This window comes from Pseudopodoces humilis, chromosome 15, assembly GCF_049639895.1.
Source record: "Pseudopodoces humilis isolate 2021_Gansu_Grassland_sample_001 chromosome 15, ASM4963989v1, whole genome shotgun sequence".
In the NCBI taxonomy this organism is placed as follows: Eukaryota; Metazoa; Chordata; class Aves; order Passeriformes; family Paridae; genus Pseudopodoces; species Pseudopodoces humilis.
Window position 1 is genome coordinate 5,148,842 of NC_142214.1, and position 23,954 is coordinate 5,172,795.

A 23,954-nucleotide genomic window follows, 5' to 3' on the forward strand; every position below is an offset into this window, starting at 1 on the left:
CCCTGGCTTGCTGTGTGTCCCTTGTCCCTTCCAGGGGATGGTGTCACTTTAATCCACACCCACATCCATGGATAAGCTGGTAAGGACAACTGGAAAGTCTTTGTGCTGTTTGGGATTCAAACCAACAGTTCCCCACACACCTTACACTGAAAAATTGGGGTTGGAGCTTTGATTATCAGGTTTGCACAGCCTGGGCAAGAGCTCAGATGTGGTAGGACTCCTCCTTGGTAAAGGATGAGGGAGGTTTTATAAAAAATAATTGTGTTTTACAGAGCTGCCTTGACACAAATGAGGGTTTGAGACCATTTTGGTGGTTTGTACATATTGTTTCTACCAATGGCAACGACTTCACACAGTGTCATTTAGAATTTGTGTCCTACCTTGGTGTCTGAGAGAGAAGTGGAATCGATTTAGGCTGCAAACAGAGCTCTCCAAAGTTCAGAAATGCCACAGTTTCAGTTGTCTGCCAGATTTTTGCACCAGAAAATGTATTTTCTGCGTATTTTCTTCATATAGTTTTCTCCACAAGCTGTGCTCTATTTGGGTGCACAGGATGAAAAACAGAGCTTGTAAACCTTGCTAAGTCTTTGTAAAGAAGGAGTTATTCCAGTTCAGAGGTTTGTTTAACTTTGCCAGGTGTTAAAGGGTTTCCTCAAGTGACATTAATGCAGATTCTTGGGTCAAGTTGAGAAAATGACATTTTGAATGAAATTTGGGAGCTGTTACCACTGACCTGTAGAGTGCAGAGCAAAAGAGGTTTGAGATGTGGGTCCCAGCCCTCCCTGCTGATTTCAGTGACTGTTTGTGTCACTCCTGGAGATATTTGAACACATTAAAAACAAAGAGCACGTTCAGGATCCCTGTAGCCCCAGGGAATCATTGGCAGCAGCCTGGCTGGATCCAGCTCCTCACCTGGAAAACCTCACCCTGTGCCCCTGGCACGTGGCTTGTCTTTGTTCCAGAGATCCACAGGCAAAATAAAAATCATCTGGCACCGAGCCTGGTGTAGCTTCAGGGCCAGAATCCAGGGAAAAGCATCTTCAGGGAGCAGAGCTGGGCTGAGGAGTCTCTGGGGAAGTGGGATGTAATTCCCAGCTCCAGGCAGAGCTGTCTTCAGCCTGGCAGAAGCACAGAGGACGATGCCTGTGTGCCTGTTTTCGAAGGGAGGTTGGAAAATGGAAAGGGAGAAAGGAAGTTTCTGCTCCCTTTCCTCCCAGGGAGAAATTCCTGGGGAAGAACCAGAAGGGAATCCTACACAAACCAGTACAAATGAGATAAAAACCCTACAGAAGGAGCCGTGGAACACAAATACAGCAAAATCTCTGCCCACCAGATCTCCCCATGGCACAACCAGGAGCAGATGAGCTGGTGGCTGCCCTTTGTCCCCAGGCTTACCCTCAGCCCATGACCCTTTGGGTTTATTTATTTGGGTGAGCCTCCCTTAACCTGGGAGCGTTCTGGAGCTGTTTTAAGCACCGAGGCTGCTCTGGCTCTGGGCTGAGCTCCACAAACACCCAGAGCACGGAGAAGTGGCCGGGCAAAGGCTCAGCCTCCAACCTGATGGGTAAAAATAACCCGAGCAGAGTCTGGGAGATGAAAGCACCCACAGCACGTCCCCAAACACAAACCCTTTAATGAGGCCGAGCCACTGGGGCTGGCCCAACAATTTTAGGGGCTCTGGTGGCCAGGGTCCCCATGAATGGAGCATTTGTGGAATGCCTCCCGTGCCACAAGAGGGGAGACGGCACAGGGGGAAACAAGGCTCAATGAAAGCTTTTAGAAAGCTCTGCTTTTCCAGGCCACGTTTAACATTTAAACTGCTGCGAACTTGATACCTCCACATTCAAACTCGTTTCATGACAGCAGTACACAGAAAAAGGGAGAGAAACCTGTTTGGCGTGATTTTCAGGTAAACTTAGACTTCTCCAGGAGCTTTTTTCCTGGCTTTTTTATATTAGTGGAAGGCAGGTAATTGAACACATTTTTACAGGCTCTCAGCAGTGTCAGGGCCCCTCATGATGAGAAAGACATTGAGGGGCCAGAGTGAGTCTAGGGAAGGGAATGGGGCTGGGAAGGGGCTGGAGCACCAGGAGTGGCTGAGGGGGTTGGGAAAGGGGCTCAGCCTGGAGCAAAGGAGGCTCAGGAGGGACCTTCTGGCTCTGCACAAGTCCCTGACAGGAGGGGACAGCCGGGGGATCGGGCTCTGCTCCCAGGGAACAGGGACAGGAGGAGAGGGAACTGCCTCAAGTTGTGTCAGGGAAGGTTTGATTTGGATGTTAGGGAAAATTTCTTCACGGAAAGGGTGGCCAGGCATGGGTATAGGCTGATCAGGGAGACACCATCCCCAGAAGAGTTCAAAAAGTGCGTGGGTGTGGCACTTTGGAACATGGTTTAGTAGCAAAGTGGCAGTTTTAGATTAACAGGTGGACTCGATGATCTTAGAGATTCCAACCTTAGTGATTAGATTAGATTCCAACCTTAGTGATCCGTGATTCTCTGATTCCTGGGAGATGTGTGTTCATTTGCATGTTTGCATTTGCAAACAGCCTCGTGTTAGAAACAAACTCCCCAGATATTCCCAGTTCCATGATGGGGTCCTGGCCCTGCCAGGTGTTCCTGTGTCCCCCCACAGCAGTGCTGCAGCTGGAGCATCATCCTGTGCTAATTAACTGATGGGTAACGAAGCAGGGGAGGCTGTTCTGTGCCAGCCCTGCTCTGCTCCCACACTGAGGGACTCTGTCCAGCCCTCATCCAGGCAGGACGAGCTGTGGGCACCCCTGGAACTCACCCAGGAGCCCAGGTCACGTCCTGCAAACCATTGGAGCCCACGGAGCTCTGGCAGCCTCCCCAGCTCCCAGAGTTTGTTGGATGTTGCCATGGAGAGCAGGAGCTCTTCCTGCCTGGCCTTTGGTTGCTTTTCCAGCCGCCGTGCCGAGGGCAGGGAGCACAAACCGTGCGGGCAGGCACGGAATGCCAGGAGAGAGAACAGGCTGTGCTGCTGTCCTCAACCACGAGTGTCCTCACCCATCTGCAGCCCACAGGTGCCTTTGTGACAATAAATATCCCATGGTGACTTTCCTGGCTTAGTGGTGGGGGTGTCCAGGTGTCACAGAGCTGCCAGGAGCAGCCTGGAGCCCATGGATGAGCAGGACACTCAGGGTAGCCAAGAGGTGCTACCTCGGCTTCAATTCCATAAATTGCTGTTGCCTGAGAAAAAGGGGAGATTCAGGTTGGAAAGGAGGAATTCCTGCATGGAAAGGGTGGTCAGGCATTGGAAGGGGCTGCCCAGGGAGGTTTGGAGTGCCCATCCCTGGAGGTGTCCAAGGAAGGCCTGGATGTGACACTCAGTGCCCCGGGCTGGTGACAAGTGGGGATCAGTCACAGCTTGGCCTCGGTGATCCTGGAGGGCTTTTCCAACCTCACTGATTCTGTGAAAGGTGGATTGGCCCCACAGTGTCATGTGGATGCTCAGTAAACTCCTGATCCCTGGGGCCAGGGACAGTGGGACATGTCATTTTCTCGCCCCTGCAAGTGTAGAAGTTCCAGCTTGCACAACAGGCAGTGGAATGAGTGTAAAACCCTCCCCGCTGAGCTGCCAGGGAGTTCTGCTGGGTTATTTCAGTCCCTGGACATGGTCAGGCAGGAATTTGGCTAAGGAAGGGCTGGAGCCAGGTATAGCTGTGGCACCACAGGAGCATCCCTAAGCCTGATGCTGCTGGGATGGGATTCAGAGCAGCCTGAGATGGGCAGGTGCAGGTCTGCAGCCATGTGGGGTAATTTGGGAACGACTGAGGTGGAAGGTGATGGAATGGTGGGGGACACCATTCCCTGACCTTGCTCCAGTGAAAATCCAGGCCATGGATCAGGGGTTCAAATCACCCTGGTCAGGTTGAAGATTCCCTGCCCATTGCAGGGAGCTGGAATGAGGTGGTCTGGAAGGTCCCTTCCTACCCCAGGGACCTGCAGCAAGGTGTGGATGAGCAGGACACAGCCCTGGCTCCCTCACCCCAGCCTGAGGAGCTCCTGCTGCTCTTGGCAGCTCCTGGGTCAGCCAGGATTTTGGGAAGTGCTGGATCAGCCGGGGGTGGGACTCACCTGTGCTATAAATACCTGACCTCTGCCAGAGCAGGACTTGGGCTCAGAGTCAGCAAAACGTTCCAGCACGTGCTCAGTCACACCCAACCCTCGGCAAAAGTTGAGCATCTGCTTATTTTCAAGGCTGCACTTCTAAATTTTGGGGGCTGGAGTGCTGCTGCCATGGGATGGATGTTGGTTATGATGGGTTTTGTTGACTACCTGTAGCTCCAGGGAATCCTCCCTTCAGCTCTAACACTTTTAAAGAACAAAAAATAATCCAAAGCTGAATATATGGGAATAAACATTCCCACAAGTCATCTGCTGTTAATTTAAAGTCAGATCAATTCATTTTAATCCAAAAGCAGCAGAGCAGCTTTCTGCCTCTGAAGACCATTGAATATTACACTTGATATCATCAATAAAAGAATTGCAGGGCATGTTTTATTTCACCAAGAGCACTGAGTGTTTTGCCAAACTCTGTCTCCTGAGGGTCACTGCAAATGTGTTCTCCTGCTTTTCATACAATGTGGTTGTGCAACTCTTTAACTATTTCTGCAAGTTCAGCTTGGAGGCTTCTCTAATGCAAATGTGTATCTTGGTTTCACAGATTTATCTCCCCCTAAATAAATGAGTGCATGAAAAACCTTCCTTCCAGGGCTTGAAGGGTCTCCAGGGGAGCTGAAGGCAAGGCCCTGGAGGGACAGGACATGGGGGAATGTCTTTAGGATGAAGAAAGTGAGATTTAAGTTAGATATTGGGAAGAATTTCTCTGTTCCCCTGGCACAGAGAAGCTGTGGCTGGCCCTGGATCCCTGGAAGTGTCCAAGGCCAGGCTGGATGGGGCTTGGAGATACCTGGGATAGGGGAAGGTGCCCCTGCCATGGCAGGGGGTTGGAAATGGATAACCTTTCAGGTCACCCCACATCCAAACCACCCCATGACTCCATAATCTCACATGTGCCATGCTGCCACAGGAGGTTTTTACCTGAAATACAGGAACCAATCGCTTCCCAGCAGAGAAGATGAGTTCACCTAAATCCCTCAGTCAGGTTGGACTGTGCCAAACCGATGTTCAATTAAATCAGGAAACAGCGAATGGACATTTCTTGCTTTAGATCTTCATTCACCTTTTCTTCTGCCTCACATGGAGGAAAGATCTTGGTGGGAAGCAGGAACATTGGGCAGCTGCCTCTGAGCTCTGGGTGTCTTTGCTGTGTCTGATTCCCTGCAGCTGCTCAGGGTCACTTCATTATCTCCTTAAAGGAGGAATTCCTATTTTTACAGGGTGATTAGCAGGCTGATGGAAGCATGGAGAGAGCAGAAACCCAAATATTTAGGCAGAGCCATAGCGCTCTTCCCAGAGCCGGCCCCGCAGCTGCAGCAAACGCCGGTGGTTTTTCGGGTGGTGCGTTTTTCCTAAGGGATAAATTGCTGGAATAGCTGGAAGTGAGCATTGCCTTGTGCTTGCACATCACTGTGCAGGGCAGAGCTGCACTGACAACCAGCAACGGGCTGCTTTGGCCTCACTGAGCTGTTCCCAGTTGCTGCTGTCCTGGTGTTGGGTCCCTGTAGGAATGATGGATGTGGCGGAGCCGTGCCGGAGCACAGCAGCTTGGCTGGGACAAGGGACAGCCTTCTGGAGGCAGAGAGCTCTCAAATGTTGGGTGGCTGTAGGTGTCCCCCTCTGGATGTACTCCAGGGCTGGGGATGGTTTCTGCATCCTCCTCTGGCACAGGGATGCTCATCCCGCCCACGGCAGCAGAGCAGGTGCCAGCCCGGCTCACGCACTCCAGATTTAATAAAGATCCATAGTGTTGCTGCTGAAGTCTGAATCAGTCTCGTCCTGCTTGAGCTCTCCCTCCCTTTCAGCCTTCCCAGCTAATAAAGGGCACATGGAAGTGATTAACGGAGCCTCGTGCGGCTGTTCCTTGTTGTTTGTGCTCCCTCAACGTGAGCTTTATCTCCCAGCACGAGGGGGACGTGTTTGGCACATTGGACCTGCCGGCTTTGGCAGCTGCAGTGAGAGCACCAGCTCCTCCCCATGCCCCTGGAGCAGGGAATTTCTGATTTTCTCCTGGTGATAAATGTGTGGCTTTAACAAGCAAGATAAGCTCAGTCTTTGCCTGCTACGTTCGGTCTTTGTGTCGCTTCTCCTTTGCTGAGCAATGCCTGAGGTGGGTTTCATCTTGAGCACGTTCTTGTGACCCTCCGTGTCCTGCCATCCATCAACAAGTCCTGGTGGAGCCATGTCAAATGCCAAAACTGAAGATAGAGGGGAAAATCAATGAAAATCTTAGAAAAACTTTCCATGTCCGTTAAGAAATCTCATTTTCTTTGACAAACATTTACTAGAAAGTTGGAGCTCGGCTCCACGTTCTGTCCAGCTGGCAGCCAGTTCACAAAGTCATCCAGAAATTGTTTGGAAACCCTGTTATTGACAACAGTAACCATTAACACACCCAGTGAGCTAAAAAATAATGCACATATGGACGAAAATAAATGCAGGGCACGCGTCTGTTTTGTGGAAATTAAAGGAAATTAAGAATCATGGAATCACAGAATGGTTTGGGTTGGAAGGGAATTTGAAGTTCATCTTGTTCCACCCCCTGCCATAGCCAGGGACACCTTCCACTATCCCAGGTTGCTCCAAGCCCTGTCCAACCTGGCCTTGTAAGATTGAAAATATGGAATTATGAAGATGGTGATGAATCCTGCTGGGAGTTTGGGTGGATCTCACCCAGTTCCAGATTTTGGTTAAGTTCTACCAACCTTTCTCCTTCTCTACCTTCTTTTGACCCAGCTTACTCCAAACCCTTCCCAGCTGAAGAACAGCTGAAGGGCTGCTGGCATGGCTGGATCTCCTTGGGATTGTTTGCATAACTTTGGATGTGCTCTTTAGGTCTGGAGTGCTTGTTTTGATCTTTGTTTGAATAATACTTGGAGTGTTGATCCATGATGTGGTTTCCTACAGCCTCAAGATAATAAAAAAGATATTGTTGGGTTTAGGGGTTTCTTTAATTAATTCTTTAATTTCTGTCTTTAACCCAGCGCTGCCAAGGCCACCACTAAGCCGTGTCCCCAGGTGCCACTCGTCCTCTAAGCACACAGAGGGCATTTTGTGGCAGTTATAATATAACTGAAATTATTTGGTTTATCTTTCCTTGTGGCTGGAAGTCTGGGAACTTTTGGGCATTTCCTAAATCCATTAATTTATGGAAAGAACACCACGGAGTGATTGGGAGCTGGGGAAAATCCTCTCAGTGTGAAAAGCTAAGCCTAAACGCAGAGACTGAAGCAAACGTTCATGTGGTGGCAAAATGAAATGATTCTGTTTCCCTTTCTAATTCCTGCGTATCTGGGAAAGCAGTTGGGAGTTTTCAGTTAATAATCCATAGAAATTTGTAGCAGAGATTAAAGCAAAGAGTTCCCAGGGCCATCCCATCCATCCTCCCTCCCTGTTCTGAGCTGTCCACCTCCCATTTCCACCCCCATTTCCTTGGAGTTTAACCAAGCACAGCTTCACCACCTGGGAATGTTGTGGGGGTTCTCCCTCCAGGGATGCACCTGCTAAGAAATTCAAGGAAATCTGGTAGGACCCTATAGTATGGGAAGAAGAGGCGACCCAGCTTCTCAGCACAAAAGGGGGACACATTGTACAGAGACACACAGGTGTGTGAAGACTAATTTGGGGGATCTCCCCACCAAAAACCCCTTTTCCTGTCTGTTGGACCACAAAACCCAGGCAGAAGAAGCACCTGGTGCTCCAGGGGTTGTTTTTCAGGTTGATTAAAGAGGAAAGGAGCAGTTTTACCACCAAGACAACACATCCCAGCAGCACCCAGGTCAGCACACATCTCTTAAGTTCCACTCTTTGTGCAAAATCAGCCTTAAAATGGGCTGAAGTTGTAGTTATGTTTAGAAATAATAAATGGCAGAGAAATGGACCCACCAGAGAGCTCTGCTCTGATCTTTGGGCTCTTCCACGTGATCTGCCCTCATCCACAAAGTGCAGGAGCTGATGCTTTTGGAATATTCCCTTGGGATTGCCTGGAGTGGGCTTGTCCAAGGCAGACCCACGGCTCATTTACTGGGCCAGCAACGAGTCACAAAGATCCTTTCCATGAATAAAAAATTTCCCATTTCTGTATCAGCATAAGATTTAGTCCCACTCCTTGTTCTGAGCAACCGTTTGACTCTTTGGAAGGAAGTAATCAGGTATTCTGGAAATTCAATTAATTCCCTGGGTGACAAGGTATTCCTAAAACAAGGAGTTAAACTGGTTTTCTTTTCCTTTGTTTTTAAGCTCATTTTCACTGTGTCCAGTGCATAGCTGAGATAAGCTCTGCAGTAAACACACACCAGGACCAGATTCTGCAAGGAAACATATTTTTGTCCTTTTTTTTTTCCTTAAACCAGGGCTTTAACTGGATCCTTGTCTAATTCTCAAGGTCATTGTTAAATATTTTAAATGCTTGGTGAAGTGCCAAACTATTTTCATTGCCTGAAGTTTTCTCCTTGGAGAGTTCTTGCAGACAAGGAAATGTGTCATCTTCAGCAGTTGTGTCAAAGAGAAACCTGCCTTGACAAGCATTTTTGTGACTCGGGAACTTGACTAAAGTTTCACTTACATTGAGTAGGACCAAGCGTCTCGGCATGTATTTAATCACCAGCAGCAGTATTTAATTTAATTTAAAGTATTTAATCTCTGCAGCAGAACTCTGGTTATTACAGGTTTTATTTATTAGTGGAGAATGGTTTTATTGCTGTGCTTTGTATTAAATCTGGGCTGAAACCATCATCAGGCTTTAGATGGACCTGGATGAAGCAGGGGAAGGCCTGATGGCCCCTCCTGCTTGGGGCACATTCCCTCTCCACAGACATCCACAGGGCTGGGGAAGGCAAATGGGACAAACTGAGAGAAAAAAGTGGATTTTTCCTTTCTTCACATCCAGTTGTGGGGAATCATTTTGCAGTGAAAGCCTCTCCCAGGCAGGGCAAGAGCTCCTTGGTGGTTTGAGTCAGGCCCTAATCTACAGTGGAATAATAATTGCCTGAGCAAGCCTGGATCTTCCCACAGTTTGGTTTTAACTTTTCTCAATTTTATCCTGGAGAAAACGGAATTAAGATCTTTCTGTGACACCTTTTCACCATCACTTTCCTTGAGGAAGGAGCTGAGGGAGCCTAAAAGAGGCTGGAGTTTGCACCAGGCCTGTTCTCTGGACTGAGTGTGGAGATTGACAAAAAATGCTCAAAGGATGAATTTATGATTGGTCTGATTGGGAGTTCTGATTTGCTCAGAAGAGGGAGAGAATAGAACTTTCCAAAGGTGGATTATGAACAGGTGAGACATTTGTGCTCCTTTTGTGAGAGCAGGGGAGCATTATCAGTCAGAAAATAAATTAACTTGACTCAAACCAGTAATTTTTATTTCCTTCCAAACCCTAATTCTGAATTCTGCAGGTGATTTACAGTGAAACTCCAAAGTCTCTGGAAGCATTGGGCATTATCCTGATTCCAGGCCTGGGCTGGGCTTCATTCCCCTTGGTTTTTCCATGAAAAAAAAGCTGCTCAGGCATTGGCAGAGCTGCCCAGGGCAGAGTCCCCATCCCTGAGGGATTTAACACCCACGTTAAATCATGGCACTCAGGGACTTGGGTCAGGGCTGAGGGAATGGTTGGACCTCATCATCTCAGAGGGATTTTCCAGCTTAAATGATTCCATGAGTCTGGGCTGGGCTTTAGAGGGCAACGTGCCCCATCCCAATGGGCCGGTGGCTGTGGGGACAATTTTCTCCCACGTGTGGACATTTCTGGCTGACTCTGTGACAGTGAGAAGAGCACTGAGCAGAGGAGGAGGGCAGGACATGGTGTGGGTCTGACATCTGCCACTGTCACCACCAGAGTGGCCTCTGATGAGGCAGGGAAGGGCTGCCTGGAGGGGTCTGTTCATAATTAAATAACAACAGTAAATAATCTTGAGGGATTTAATGGAAAAGGTTGCAAAACATGGCTTGCTTTGTCGAGAAAACAAAGATCTTTTCTTTTGCAACTAATTAATCCCTTCTTTCCCCCTTTGTGGCTTTTTCCCCAGGAAAGAAGAGAGTAGAAATTGGGATTAATTTCTTTCATTTCCTTGTCCTTAATGAAAATTTAGGGAGGCCGTAATTCACATTCCATGGAGTGAGGAGAGAAGAGTGAGGGGAGAGGTGAAATTCCCAAGATTTAGCAGGTGGAGCCGTCACTCATCATCCCCAGAGGAGGTTGGAGTGATGCTTTTTGGGGCTCTTGGCAGTTTTGGGGTATTAATGTGGCTACAACAAATCGGCACCGCTTTAGGAGAGAGGCAAAAGGTGGTAAAAGGTAAAAACCTGACTGGATAAAAACCTGACTGCTCCAAAACCTGAGTGGGTAAAAATACTGTCTGCCTAAAAACCTGCTCTAACCAGCAGTAGAGATGGTTCTGGGGTGGTATTTAGTGGGGATATTATTTCTTTATGATCTCTTCTCTGGCCCCCTCAATATTTGTTTTACACAGCTGCCTCCAACATCTGCTTTTCATCTCTGCTCTCTGTCCATGTAGGTATTCAGAAATGCCTTCCTTCTCTCAGCTGCTTTCTGTGCCTCCTGCCTTGTCAATGAAACATGCAGATAACTGAATTCAAAAATCACTATAAAACAGGTTATTGACTCTTTTACACCCAAATAATTAAAGGAGTAATGTCAGCTGCCTTCCACACAAGGGAAGATGGGGGGAAAGAGCAGGATGAGCCTGAAATTTCTCAGGAATCTGAAAGGAGGCTGAAATCATTCCATAGTTCCAATTCGAGGTGTTTTCCCACCTTTCTAAGGGGTGAATTTTAAGCTGTTTCCCAGCCCTTCCTCTGAGCACTTGGATCAACCAGATCCCAAGCTGGGGTTCAGCCCTTGAGCCCAGGATCCACCTCTGGAGCATCGGGATTCCTGGGAGAGCAGCTCCCTGTGGTCAAGCATCCAGCCTTGGTGTCAGAAATCCCTGGTTCCTTGGCTTTTGGCACCGCTTGGCATGAGAATGTCTCAGCCCTGGCACGGCAGGTCCTGGCAGCTTCACCCCGCTGGGAGGGGAGGTTGCACGAGTGGGGGTTTGCAGTGATTCCATCCCTGAAATGCTCTCCCTCCTCCCTCCTCCCCGGGACACGCGGGGCTGTTGTTCTTGGATTAAGGAGCTGCAGCTCCGAGGCTTTTCTCAAAAGCAAATACAACTTTTGACCTCAGTGAGGAGCCGATTTTGCCTGGATCCAAGGCCAGCAGCCCCACGAGGCTCCTGATGCCTCCTCCCTCTCATTCTCACTGCAGCCTCCTCGGAGAAAAAAACTTTTTTCACAGAAAATCCCTCTCCTTTCGATGCTTTTCCTCACTATTTTTTATTTATCTCCTTGGGCAAAGCTCACCCTTGGAATAACACCTCTCCACACTGCAGCACCTGTGTGCTTCTGGGGCTGAGCTTCTCCTGCATCTTGGGTCAGCCACAAAACAGGCAAATCTGCATTTTCTCATGTAGGTGATCAACAGTGAGGTTTGGAGCCCCAAGACTGAAAATTGAGCAGAAAATACCCCCAGGCTCAAGGGGGTTGGTCTGAAGCATAACCCACCTTCCAGCCCAGAGGAAAAATGGGGTTTGCATCCCATGTTCATCCTCCTGTTCTTTTCTCCTCCACCTCTTCCTCGGATTTAGGGCAAACAGCCCATCATAAGGAAAGGAGACTGGAATAAAGCTGCCAGGTTATGGCTCTGATGTCTAAAAGGTGCAGGGGATTTTAAGAAAAGTAACCAGGATCAGAACTGGGGCCAGGTGGGGTCATGGTCTGCGAACCCTGGAGTTCCCCAAGCCCTGGAGGTCCCCAAACCAGCCCTGAGTGGAACCCCGAGGTCGGTGTCCACCTGGATTCATGTCCCTTGGTTTTGTTTAGCAGGCAGAGGAAAATCTCCTGTGCTTCTGCCTCTTCCTCCATCTGAAAATGTAAACTATGGTAAAGTATCTGCTTATGTGTGACCTCTTCACTTGAGTCGGGGTTCTGTTCTGGGGTGAATTCCAGCAAACCACGGTGTTTACAAGGAAAATGCCTTTTTTCAGTGTTCTCATGCCCATTAAAAATCCTTGAGGGAGAAGCTGGAGAGTTTTCATGGCTCACTCAGGGAAGTTGAGAGAATAAATATTCCTACTCCACTGTTTTAAAAAATACAAGAAAAAAGAAATTATCTAAAAACAGTTTTAAATAATTGTTTGGTACCTCCTGCAGTGATGCATCTGCTCTGAGTTTTAAAGCAGTGAGGTGCTGGTTTGTCCACCTAAACTCAGGTTTGCAGCAAACAGGAACAAACTCAGCCTGGAGCTGGCAAGAGGTCGGGTGCCCCAGGTCATCATTTCTAAATTCCAGGAGGGATTCAGCCCACTCTGGGGGCAGGGCTGTGCTGGACAGACAAAACCCTTCCCGAAGGATTCTGGCTCCCCACCGTGGCAACAGCCCGACTTGGGCTGGGGAATGTGCCCGGGGAGGCAGCCCTGGGTGATGGGGCTGGAGCTGCGTGGGAAGGTGAGGGACGGGGCCTGGAGCAGCCTGGGACAGTGGAATACCGGGATACAGTGGAAGGTGTCCCTGCCCACGGAGGGGGTTGGATTAGATGACCTTTAAAGTCCTTTCCAACAGAACCATTCTGTGGTGGCCACTGGCAACTGGGCGCTGGGAGCCGCAGCCCCTGGGAGCTCCAGCTGCTGTTCCAGGAGCTGCTTCTGCACAGGGCTGGGGGAAATGGCAGTTCCTGTGAGGGACAGGCAGAGTCCCACACTTCCCCATGGTCACCCGGCTCTGTAAACAAACTTCCATGTGCCTGGAGACAGATCAGAGCCCGGGCCTCCATCCCTCTGCTCCTCAGCATGCTCAGGGAAAAGCCAAGAGCAATAGATTTATGGAATCCAAACATCACAAATGCGATTTATTTACACTGCTGACGCCAAAAGGAGAAGCAGATGCTTCTGGTTTGGATGCCTGTCCAGCCTAATTTCAGGAAAACACGGGGGTCAGTGTGAGGGAAAGGAAGGAATCAAAACGTTCAATGTGTCACCCCCAGTCAGAGTCCTGGTCCATCCCCGTCACGTCCTTGCAGCCCTGTGTGCCTGAACACAAAGCTCAGCTCTCCGGGAGCAGCCTCCAGAGCCAGCCCTGCACGCACAATCCCATTTTCCCTGGTTCTGCTGTAAGATATCCATCCAGAACACCTCCAGCAGGGCCAGAGCCTGAGGCAGAGGCTGCAGAGCGGTGCAGGGCTCTGGCTGACTCGGTGTGCCTGGTCCTGACTCAAACCTGAGCGCAAGGAGAGGGTAAACAGCCCCCGGGGGATGGATTGGGCAACTGCACCGTGCGAGGGAGAGCTCCCGAAACAAGGTCGGAATAAAGGGGAATTGCGTGGCCACTGAAATGCTTGATCGGCAACCAGATGTGGAGCTGGCTGTGACCTGCTGCCTCCTGTTGGATCGCAGATGGATCCTCCTGTTGGGGGGTCACAGGCTGGTCCCTTGGGAAGAGACCTTAAAGCCCATCCAGCCCCACCCCTGCCATGGCAGGGACACCTTCCCCTATCCCAGGCTGCTCCAAGCCCCGTCCAACCTTGGACATTTCCAGGGATGGAGCAGCCACATCTTCTCTGGGCACCCTGTGGCAGGACTTCGCCACCCTCACAGAGGAGAATTTCTTCCCGATATCCCACCTAACCCTGCTGTCCTTCATCCGAAAGCCATTCCCCCTGTCCCACACCTGCCTGCCTTTGCCCAAAGCCTGGAGCAAAGCGTGGTTTTCCTTCGGGCTGGTTTGATCCATCTCTCCCAGCAGAGGGCACGACGTGCAAGCGAGAGCGGTGATCCCCGGGCAGGAGCGATTCCAGGAATAATGAAGTAAACAGGAACAAGAGCCAAAACCCTTCAGATGGGACGTGTCGGACACGGCGAGTCCGGGGCCGCTCACTGCTCCCAGCTCGGGGCCAAACACAGCCCTGCGCTTTCGAGAGCGCTCGGTTTCGTTATTAAACACCCCCGGAGGTCCTTTAAATGGCATTCGGAGAAACAGCTGTGAATTCAAGAAAAAGGAGCCAGCACCTGTTAGAAGAAACCAAACTGTCCCGAATTTTCTGGAATTTTGATCTCGAAAGAGCAACATTTCCCAAGAACATTCAACATCTTCTAACGTGGTTTACTGCAGGGAGCAAACCCATCTCCTCAATTCAGTCAGCTCTGTGGTTGGTGTGAGGTCTAAATCCAAGTGTTTGGATTATCGATGCTTCAGAAAACTCATCCCTAAAAATGAATTAGTTGTCATTTTTAGATAAAATAGTTGCAGTAGTTTTCATAGTTGTAGAAAAAATACCTTTGTGTCTGAGTCTTTCGTTCTCCCTGGATTATTATCAAACTTTCTTTGAAAGAGGTTTCCCAGCAAAAGTAAGAGAAAAAGTTCCTTTCTTGCCTAAATCATTAAGTAAGGTAAACATGCTGTGTAACCTCAGCTCTAATTTTGGGATTTTGGTCATTCCTATGACATAGAAATTCCCCTTTCGTTGCCATCATTACGCATCTGTTCCGAATATTCTTTTGTTTCACCTTTCTGCTCACATGGTGCTGCTGCAATGATGCAAGTCCTGGCTGAGACTCACAAGCAGTGAAATCTAAACCACTTTTCTTCCAAGAGGCAAAGTTTACACAAATCTGATGTCCTGGGAGAACCTCTTGTGAGAGGGAAATGCCTTCCTTCAGCTGCCCCATGCCAGCTGTGATCTGCCCATTGGGATTCCCTGTTGCAGGGATGGGTGCCTCTCCCTGCACCCCAGAAAAGGTTTTTGTGGTCCTGGAGAGGATGGATTGGGGGGTGTGGTGCAGGAAATAGCTCCAAGATAAACACAGATGGTCTGGAGAAGCTGTGGCTGCCCGATCCCTGGAGGTGTCCATGGCTGGACGAGGTTTGAATAGTGGAAGGTGTCTCTGCCCGTGGCAAGGGGAGGGTTAGATGCCCTTTAAGGATCCTTTTGCACCCAAACCATCCCATGATTCTGTGATTCCAAGCTCCTGGCAAAGGCAAATTCTGAGCTCTTCTGCAGAGAATGACCTGACCCCACAGCTGCAGCTACGTCAACCACCAGGAGCCAGTCAAAACCACACACAGAATCACATCCAAATGGAAAATAAAAATAGCTTCTGTGCTTTAGTTGAACTGTAGAGAAGCACTCTCTGTTTCAAGGATTTGGAAACTCCAGATGAGGACGTGAACAAAGGGAATGGAGGGTCTGTCCTTGACTGCAAGGTGCTTTGGGTGTCCCAGCCATGCAGATCTCTCCGAGCCCGATGTTCTGTCCCAGAATCTCCTTGTGGAGCATCTCCTTCCCTTTCAGCCTGACCACCACAAACCCCAGCTGCTTTCAGGAGGGGCACTGGGTCATCAGAGAATCACCGAGGTTGAAGGGATCTCCAAGATCACCGAGCCTGACCTGAGCTGTTCCATGTGCAGAGGAGACACCAGCCAAGGGAAAAGCCAAAGGCTGCTCCTTCTCCTGGGAAATCACTTCCTCCCCTCGCTGCTGGATGTGCACAGGGCAGCTCTTGGCCTGGAGGACAGCAGGAAGGGCTTTCCCCCCACAGCACCTGTGAGCAGCACAGCAAAACCTCCAGCAGCCCCTGGGTCTTCCCTGGCAGCTTTCTGCTGACAGGGGGAACTCTTCCCTTTATCAGTTTGATCATCCTGTGCAGGGTTTTGTTTCCTCTCCATCTGCAAAGGTGATCAGAACTGGGCCTGATGGGGGCTGGCTGCCAGGAACTGCACCACAGCAAAACTCTGAATTTTCTGAGATAGGGGTGGAGATAGGGCATCCCCCGGTGTCACTGGGTTCGCTCTGTCCCTCTTTGCCAACCAAGCAGTCAAATGTGGTCTAAATATTCACTATAAAGACCTTGCCAACGTGGGCTGTAGCAAAGTAATCATCTCCTCTAGATCTCTCTAGCAGAACCAAAGCAAAAATACATAAATAATACCCAAGCTTTAACAAAATAAATTTTTATTAATTACAGCACTTCAAGTAACATTTCATCTCTCCTGGGAGTGTCTCACTTTAGGCTTCAGGAGCAAGAACAGGTTATCACAGTGCATCAAGTTATTAGGACATCCTTCCTGCTAGGATCAGCTTTGTTTGGGAATGCTCATCCAAGGGTTTAATTGACTTGATTACATTTCTGCTCTGCTCTTACTGATCCCCAGCCCTTGGCAGAGCTTCCTTTTGAGTCTGCTGAGAGGCAAAGTCAGCACTCAGCACTCGCTGCTGGTGCTGCAGCCATGAGCTGGGGATGGCAGAAAAATCTGGGGCTGGCACAAGGATTTGGGGATGGCAGAAGGATTTGGGGATGGCAGAACATCTGGGGATGGCAGAGTGACCTGGGAATGGCAGAATCATCTGGGGATGACAGAACATCTGCCAGAAATTCAGTCTCCCCCCACCACAGTCTGTACCTGGAGCTCCCATGTGAAGTCAGGAGGATTTGGAAGTTCCCATGGCCATGTGTGCCTTGGGCAGTGTCAGAGGTATCTGAAGCACTTTGTGCTTTGCTGATAAAATCCCAGAGTGTTGAGGAAATCCCAGGAATCACCAGCTGGGGAACAGCTCTCACACATCCACCCAAGCCCCAGTGTGGTCAGAAGGACATCAGTGGCCGTGATCTTCCCCACCACTGCCAGGGGAGGTGGGACAGCCCTGCTAATCCCAGAGATCCCTCCCTGCCTGTAAACCCACAGCCATGGAATCACTGGAGATGCCTCTGGATGCAGTACATGGAACCCTCCACACAGTGGGATTTTCAATCTCTCTCTCTCCTAGGGCTGAAGCAAACAGCTGCATTCCAGCTTTCCATGCTTTTATTTCTGAAGAAGGATGTGAGAGAAGCTGTTCCCTGCTTTGCTGTGACAACCTCCCAGGAACAGCTCAGGGAGTGTTCCGGTGTGACATCTCAGCCCAGCTCTGTCCCAGGAGCTCTCCAGGTGGGGCTGATGCCCTGAGCCCACCTTGGGCTCACCTTGTCTCTCCATCCCACCTGCAGAGCCTGGAGGTCACCTGAGTTAGGAACAGGACATAGATCCTGTCTTCAGTAAACAACTACACAACTTTTGGCTCAACAGATCCCTGAGGAAGCCTTTAAGCACCCTTTTTATATAAAAAAAAAGTAGTGGGGTTGATTTACAACCATGAAATATCTTTTGTTTCACCTCTACGGTGAATAAAGTCTAAATAAACACACACCAACTCAGGTGTCTCAATGCCAAGGGGCTCCTCAGCCCCAAACTCTTCTCAATAACAGCTGAACAGCACCAGGAATCACGAAGGTTTAAACTCCCTGGTGAGCCTTGGTCCTGGTTATTAAACAGTTTCCAAATTATTTGGAATTGCGTTGAGGGTTCTTGTGCTGTTCCAGCATTCCCAGAAGGAGCACATCCTACTTGGATTTGAGTCTAGACCTGGGAGACATGCTGAAAAATATCTTGTAGTAGATGTACACGTTGATAATCCTCAGCAGAATCCCCAGGATGTAGCTGAGGGACCTGAGCAGGGCCACGGCCGCGCTGGAGAGCCGGAACAGGAGCCCCAAAGGGCCGCTGGCGCTCAGGTGGTCATCCATGAGGAACAGGGCACACTCCGTGGCCACCAGCATCCAGATCACCCTGGATATCCTCCTGGCATTCCTGACTGTCCGCAGGGGCCGTGACTCCGAGGGCAGGAAGGTGATCACATAGGCCTCGAAGGCCACACAGCTGAGCAGGACACAGCTCACGTGGGCATTGGCCGTGAGGAGGATCTGCCCCACGGCCGAGGCTGCGGGAGAGACAGCGCCACCAAAACTCCCCAAAACCACCTCAGACACAAAGCTAAGGAAAACCAGGATGTCTGCCTGGGCCAGGCTGGAAATGAAGACTGCAGTGGACTTGGAGGAGACGTTGGCAGACTGCAGGAGGATCATGGTGTACACGCTGCCCAGCAGCCCCAGCAGGGTGCTGACGGTGTTGGAGGAAGACAGGACGAGGTATTGGATATACTTCAGTGCCAGGTATCTTCTGAGATCTCTCATGTGGTCTCTCTCCATTGAAATGCCAGTTAGGGAAGAATACCTGGAAGACATATAAAAAAACCTCCAGTGATGTAATATAAAATTAGCAGGAAGGATTCCAGGCAAACTGTGATGGACCTGCACTTGTACAGGCACATTCCGGTGCCAAGAACTGCTTGGAGATGATGCCAGCTCAGGATCTGAGCTTGGATTTACACACTGATATCATAAACAGGGATGAAGTTTGTAAATGCCTGGATATTTTTAGGTAGCAGCATAATTTGTGTAACCTTGTGCCGAAGGGGTGTAAGTGTGAATTATCCCTGTCCCTGAAAGGGAGGAGCCAGAAAATTATAAGCTGCAGTTCTTAGAAAATACTAAAATCATCTCCATATTCAATTCTAAAAAATAAACAAGGAAATTGTTATCTAAATAGGAGACAGGAGATAAGGAGGAGCAATGTGGGTTTCTCACAGATAAAACAAATTGATTGAGCCCAGCTTCCTCCCTTCCTCCTGTAGCAGGGTGATCAACCCTGGTGGGAACCAGCCAGTGTCACAGAGCTTGAATTTTCTGAAGAGATTCAATATTGTTTCACTGAAGCATTTTTAGGGAGGAGCAAGGTAAGAAATGTGGCCTAGGTGAAGCTGTGGTGAAGTCATACACAGCTGGATGGGAAAGCCAGGGAAGGCTCATTTTTAGGAATTTGAGGAATGATGTGTCGGATGGGGCTCTGCAGAGATCTCACATTTTGTGGTTTTCATGAGCTGCAAGAAGGAACTCAGCAGAATTTGGGCCTTGACTAAGGTGTGTGACCAGTTTTGAGGCCAACAGCTCCAAAAAGGTGCCACTGCAGAAGTTTCAAGGAGGCTGATCCTCAGAGATCGAGCCGACTGTAACAATTCCATTTCTCTCCTATTGAGCAATTATCTCCATATGTAAATTCCCAATGTCAGCACCTTGAGCTGGTGTTACAGAGCATTTCCAGAGCATTACTGAACAGGTCTGGGTGGTTGCTTGAGTCATTACCTGGATTTAATTTTGCTGGGATGATGGGAAAATGATAATCCTGAGTGATTCCCGAAAAAGGTACAGAGCCAGGTTTTTCCCATTGCTTGTAAAGACTTGACTGGTACCAGGCTGACTCATCTGAGATTCAGATGTGCCTGTTCTCCTTTGTCTTTGCAGTGTCTGATCCAACTTGCTGAAGGATTACTTTGGGAAAGAAGTAGGAAAAGATTTGTCCCTGTATTTCAGCTGAGTCAACTCATCCTACCCTCACTTCCCACAGTGATTAAATGAAAAAACGATTCTGCATTTTGTGGTAAAAGCAAATGATCTTAGATCTTTCTCCAACCTTAATGACTCCATGATTGGTTTGACCCCTTTGTTTTGATACAGAGCACCAAAGCAATTCCAAGCTAATGGAACAAACCCTGAATCCACAGCCTGGAATTCGTGCAAGTCCCCAGCTCCAAGAGGAGGAGAACCAAGCCGTGACATGTACAGCTGAATCCTGATTTATCTTCTTATCTTCAAGCAAGTTCCTCCCTTGAAAGGTACATTAAGAATCTCCTGTCATTATTTTTTCCTTGCAACCTATATCTGTGTCCATTTCCATTAATTATATTTTTAAGGAGGTAAATTCCACGCCTTGATAAAAATAATTGTTTGTTTTAGGACCACCATCCATGAACTGAATTTACATCAGATCTTGTCCGTGTGGAGCATTTGAACTCAGAGCTCCTGGACCTTGGGTCCTACCTTACCCCAGGGTTTTGTGATGAGTCCAAGGAGGAGCGTTAGGAATCAGGAGCAGCCGGAGAAGCCAGAGGAAGTGCTCAGGGAAGAACCCTGAGGAGCTCTAAATGTTTCTCCCATCCTCTCTTCTTGAAACTCCAGCATTTTCCATAGTGCTGCCGGCATTTTTCTGAACACCACTGTCCTTGGAAAGGAACTGGAGCTTCTGGCTGGAAGATGCCTTCCTGCTGGTGACAACCAGAGGTATCCATCCCTTCATTCCACGGCTGCCCCTCGAGGCAGGATTGCAGCCAGGGCTCCCTCCTGCTCCCTCTGCCTCTTCCACACCATAATTTAGGGGTTAAAACTGGCATCCAGAATGCAGCAGGGCAAGGTTTGATTTCCTCCTTCACCTCAGGGGATTGAGATGTTTATCTCCCTGGGCGGATAGGGATTGACCTCGTGCCTCCCAAGGAATCTGGACACAGTGTGAGAAAACAGATGACACCCTTGGCAGGGATCGGGAGCAGCCCCATGGGTCACCACAGAGTCACTTGCACGTGGCTGATAGGGAAGAGACATCCCAGTTCCTGGCACTTGCTCCAAGTCCTGTTTGGATTCGTCTGCTCTTGTGAATGAAGCAGAGCTGGGAAATGTTCCCAGGTGCTGGAGCTCAATTCATGGAGAGCTCCAGTGGCCCCTGGCAGAGTTTTGGCACTGCCAATGCCCACCCTCCATGGGGACACGGGCTGGGCTGTGGCAGGAGGAGGCAGGGAATGCTGCCCACCCCACAGGGATGCTGTGAGGGCACAGCCCCTGCTCCTGTAGCCAAATCAGATCCAGAGAGCGCCCTGGGCACGGCACTGGTCAGACACAGCCTCTGCACAGGTAAGAGAAAGGTAAAATTGGGTGAAGAGCAGGTGCATGAAGAGAGCACAGGCAGGGGCTGAAGCCACAAACTCCTCCTGTGTGGCTCAGCTGAGCTCCCACTGCCAGGATCAGCATCCACAGCTTCCTCCAGCCGGGAAATCCCACCAGCCCACAAAGACATTTGCCTGCTCCTGGGCAGGTGGGATCACTCCTGGTAGGGGAACAGGAGTGGGGAGCTGTTTCCTGAATGTTTCCAGAGTGGCCACACTCAGTGGAGGAAGAAACCTGAGATTCACCCATTTATTTACAGTTTTCAAAGCTCTTGTGGCCGGCGGTTCAGGTCACCCACAAGAGGATTCCTGCACATGGACCGGGAAACTTGGACAGTTTTTGGTCAGATGAAATCTCAGTTCAAGCTCACAGAAGGTTTCCTGATCCAAGAATTGGTGTTTTCAGTGCACTACTTCTTTTATCTCCACTGAAATCTCTCCTGACACGCTTCCCAAATTCCAGTTAATAATAACTTCTTACTTGTCGTAAGTACACTGTTGTAGTTTAAGGGGTACCCAAAAATACCTCCTGCTCTTAAACAGGTACTTCCTTTCAAAATTCCTCCAGTAATGATGTCAAAGAACATAGAGAAGAGGAGAACAAATTAAAAAGGTGGATTAGCTCTGAATATCCCAACTGTAATGAAGCTCTATTCCTCATCTGAAAAGGAAAAATACTTACATTTGCTGGAAGAAGCAGCCAGGGATAGTTTTCTGCATCCCTGCACTCTGTGTGATGTCTCAGCAGAGCTGAAATGTGCAGTTTCCCTTGGAATGATTCCTGGTTTTTATACAGAGCGCCCCGTGTTCGGCTCCACGTCACAGCTGGGACCACGGGATTTGTTTTGCTGGGCAACTTCCTCCAGAGCTGGTTTCACAAGGATTACTCACTTGAATCATGGTGCCCATTAACTTTCAGCTGTCTGGAAAAACTGATGGCCTGAGTGGGAAAGGAGTCCCAGACACTTCCTCACACACAGGCTGGAGCAGATTACAGGGAGTGATCCTGGACTCGTCTGGGTGCTGCGGGAGCCAGCACGGGTTATCCATGAGAAAACCCTCTGAGCAAAGCAAGGATGTCCCTGGCACGGCTGGACTGGGCAATCCCAGGATGTTTGTGTTGGTGTTGCCTGGGATACCCAGGTTTGGTGCTGCTGACGTTGCACTCCCGCTCCTCATTGTTCTCCAGGGTTGGTTGGAGCCAAGTTTTTCCCTGTTTCGGGAAGTTTCCTCATGGTGAGGAGCAGGGGAGCATCCCACAGCCCCGTGGGGAGCAGCAAACACACACACCCCAGGCACACAGGGCTCTGGGTGCCGATCCCACGCCTCCCACCAGGCCATGGAAACAGGGAATGGAAGGCAGTGACGCCTCCTCGGTCTCTGGTCAGCCAGGAGGGTTCAGTGCCCTTCCCACAGCAGCCCCACCATTCCCTTCAGCGCTTCCTGAAGCCATGGACAGCTGTGGAAGGATAAAGCAGTGGAAATTCCAGATGCTGCAAAGCTCTGGCACTGCTGTCCCCACCTGAGGATGGTGCAGGGAAGGAAGCCCAGGGTTCCTCACCTGGAGACACTGGGGGGAACATCTGCCAGAGGCAGAGAATTCCTTGGAAACAGGGATTGGACTGGGTGGCAATTAATATAATTTGTGTTTGGATTTAATGTGTAAATATTCATTCTTGTATTTGATTTGTTTTGCCAGGGACTCTCCATAGCGGTTTCTTGTTTTAAAACTTCTGCTCTACTTCACAACTCCTATTATCTTTTACAACTCCTATTCTATTTCACAACTTCTGTTGTATTTGCTTATTTTTCTTTCCTGCCACGATGATACAACAGAACCAGCATTCTGCAAACTGTCACACTTTTCTCAGCAGCTCAAAATTTCACAATGTCTTGGGGACAGATAAAATGAACCCTCCATCTCCCAGGGCACCACCCTTTTGGGTAAGAGCTTCCCCTGTGCCACCCACCTTGTGAAAACAGCAGGAAACTCCTTTTTTTGGGGCAGGTGTGAGGCTGAGATGGGGGATCTGTCCCTGGCTGTGCCCAGTTTCACCTGCCATGGGGAAGGTGCTGGAATCTCCAATCAGCTCTCTCATTTAATCAGTTTATCTTTACCTCCCCATGGCTGGTGGCTCCTCCCTGAACCCTCCTGGTGCCTCCACAAACAGAACAAGCGCAACTTTCCCAATAAATTTCTGTTTGCTGGGAGCTGGCTCGTGGTATTTTTCCATAACCTGTTTATTTTGTGCTACACCTTTGTTTGAAGGCTGTGCCCAGCTCCCTGCAGTGATTATGGTGCCCTTTACAGCTCAGCACTTTCTCTTCCTTTCTTTTTTTTTTTTTAATTCTCTCAGCAATTGAATTTAATTAGATTTCAGCTCTACATAAGAAAATTCAAGTTTTCTTCTGTCTGAAGCACTTCACTTTTCATCCATGAGGGTTTCCAGCACTCTTTCCTTGCCATCTCATAGAACCACAGAATAATGGAATCACAGAGTGGTTTGGAAGGGATTGCAAAGCTCTTCCAGTCCCAGCCCCAGGCAGGGACACCTTCCACCAGCCCAGGTTGCTCCAAGCCCCATCCAGCCTGGCCTTGGACACTTCCAGGAACGAGGCAGCCACAGCTTCCCTGGGCCCAGGGAAATGACATCAGCTGAATATTTTGTATTTTTGTGAGTTTTTTTTAGCACACTTGAAGATTTTGAGGAAATTGAGGGAGGACCATTTTCTTTGCAAATAACTCTGCAGTTTGGTCCTACAAGCCAGGTTCTGATCCCTGTTCCTTGGTGGTTATTCGGTTACCTGGTCCTGATGGTGCCAGCTGCCATCCTGGGCTGACTAAAGGCTCAGGAACTCAGTCTGGGCAGCTCTTCTCATGCTTTACCTTGGTTTTATTTTCTCTTGGGTTGTTTGAGAAACCAGAACAGTTCCTGTCAGATCTTCACCCAAGGTGTCCTGGTTTTTCCTCCTGAAGTGTCTCCTGCTTGGACATCTGACTTGACATCATTTCCCATCTTTATTATCCCCAGAGAACGTGCATTTCTTCAGCACCTTTTGTGTTTCCCCCTTGAAGTTCTCCACAATTCCGCCTCTCCCTTGCCTGGCAGAGTTC

The 23,954-nt window shown here is 49.3% G+C and overlaps 1 protein-coding gene across 2 annotated transcripts; it reads right to left on the minus strand.

The window, feature by feature from the left end:
- Window positions 1-16,172: 16,172 nt before the first annotated feature.
- On the minus strand, window positions 16,173-21,596 carry LOC106628340 (uncharacterized). 2 transcript variants are annotated; one of them, XM_088062751.1, is made up of 3 exons: window positions 19,949-20,022; window positions 19,209-19,394; window positions 16,173-18,240 (listed from the first exon to the last, which is right to left on the minus strand). In XM_088062751.1, exons 2-3 carry the CDS (start codon window positions 19,289-19,291, stop codon window positions 17,571-17,573), a joined length of 753 nt encoding a protein of 250 aa, XP_087918877.1. In that variant the 5' UTR covers window positions 19,292-19,394; window positions 19,949-20,022; the 3' UTR covers window positions 16,173-17,570. The 2 variants fall into 2 exon arrangements, with proteins under 2 accessions (XP_087918877.1, XP_014110732.1); XM_014255257.2 differs by lacking the exons at window positions 19,209-19,394; window positions 19,949-20,022 and adding an exon at window positions 21,522-21,596.
- Between the last annotated feature and the right edge of the window lie 2,358 nt (window positions 21,597-23,954).

Bases quoted from the DNA above. Each gene is read 5' to 3' on its own strand.
- LOC106628340 (XM_088062751.1), bottom strand. From the start codon at position 19,291: ATGGGAAAAACCTGGCTCTGTACCTTTTTCGGGAATCACTCAGGATTA. The intron at 18,241-19,208 runs GTAATGACTCAA...TATGTCTTCCAG, and splicing joins CCCAGCAAAATTAAATCCAG to GTATTCTTCCCTAACTGGCA.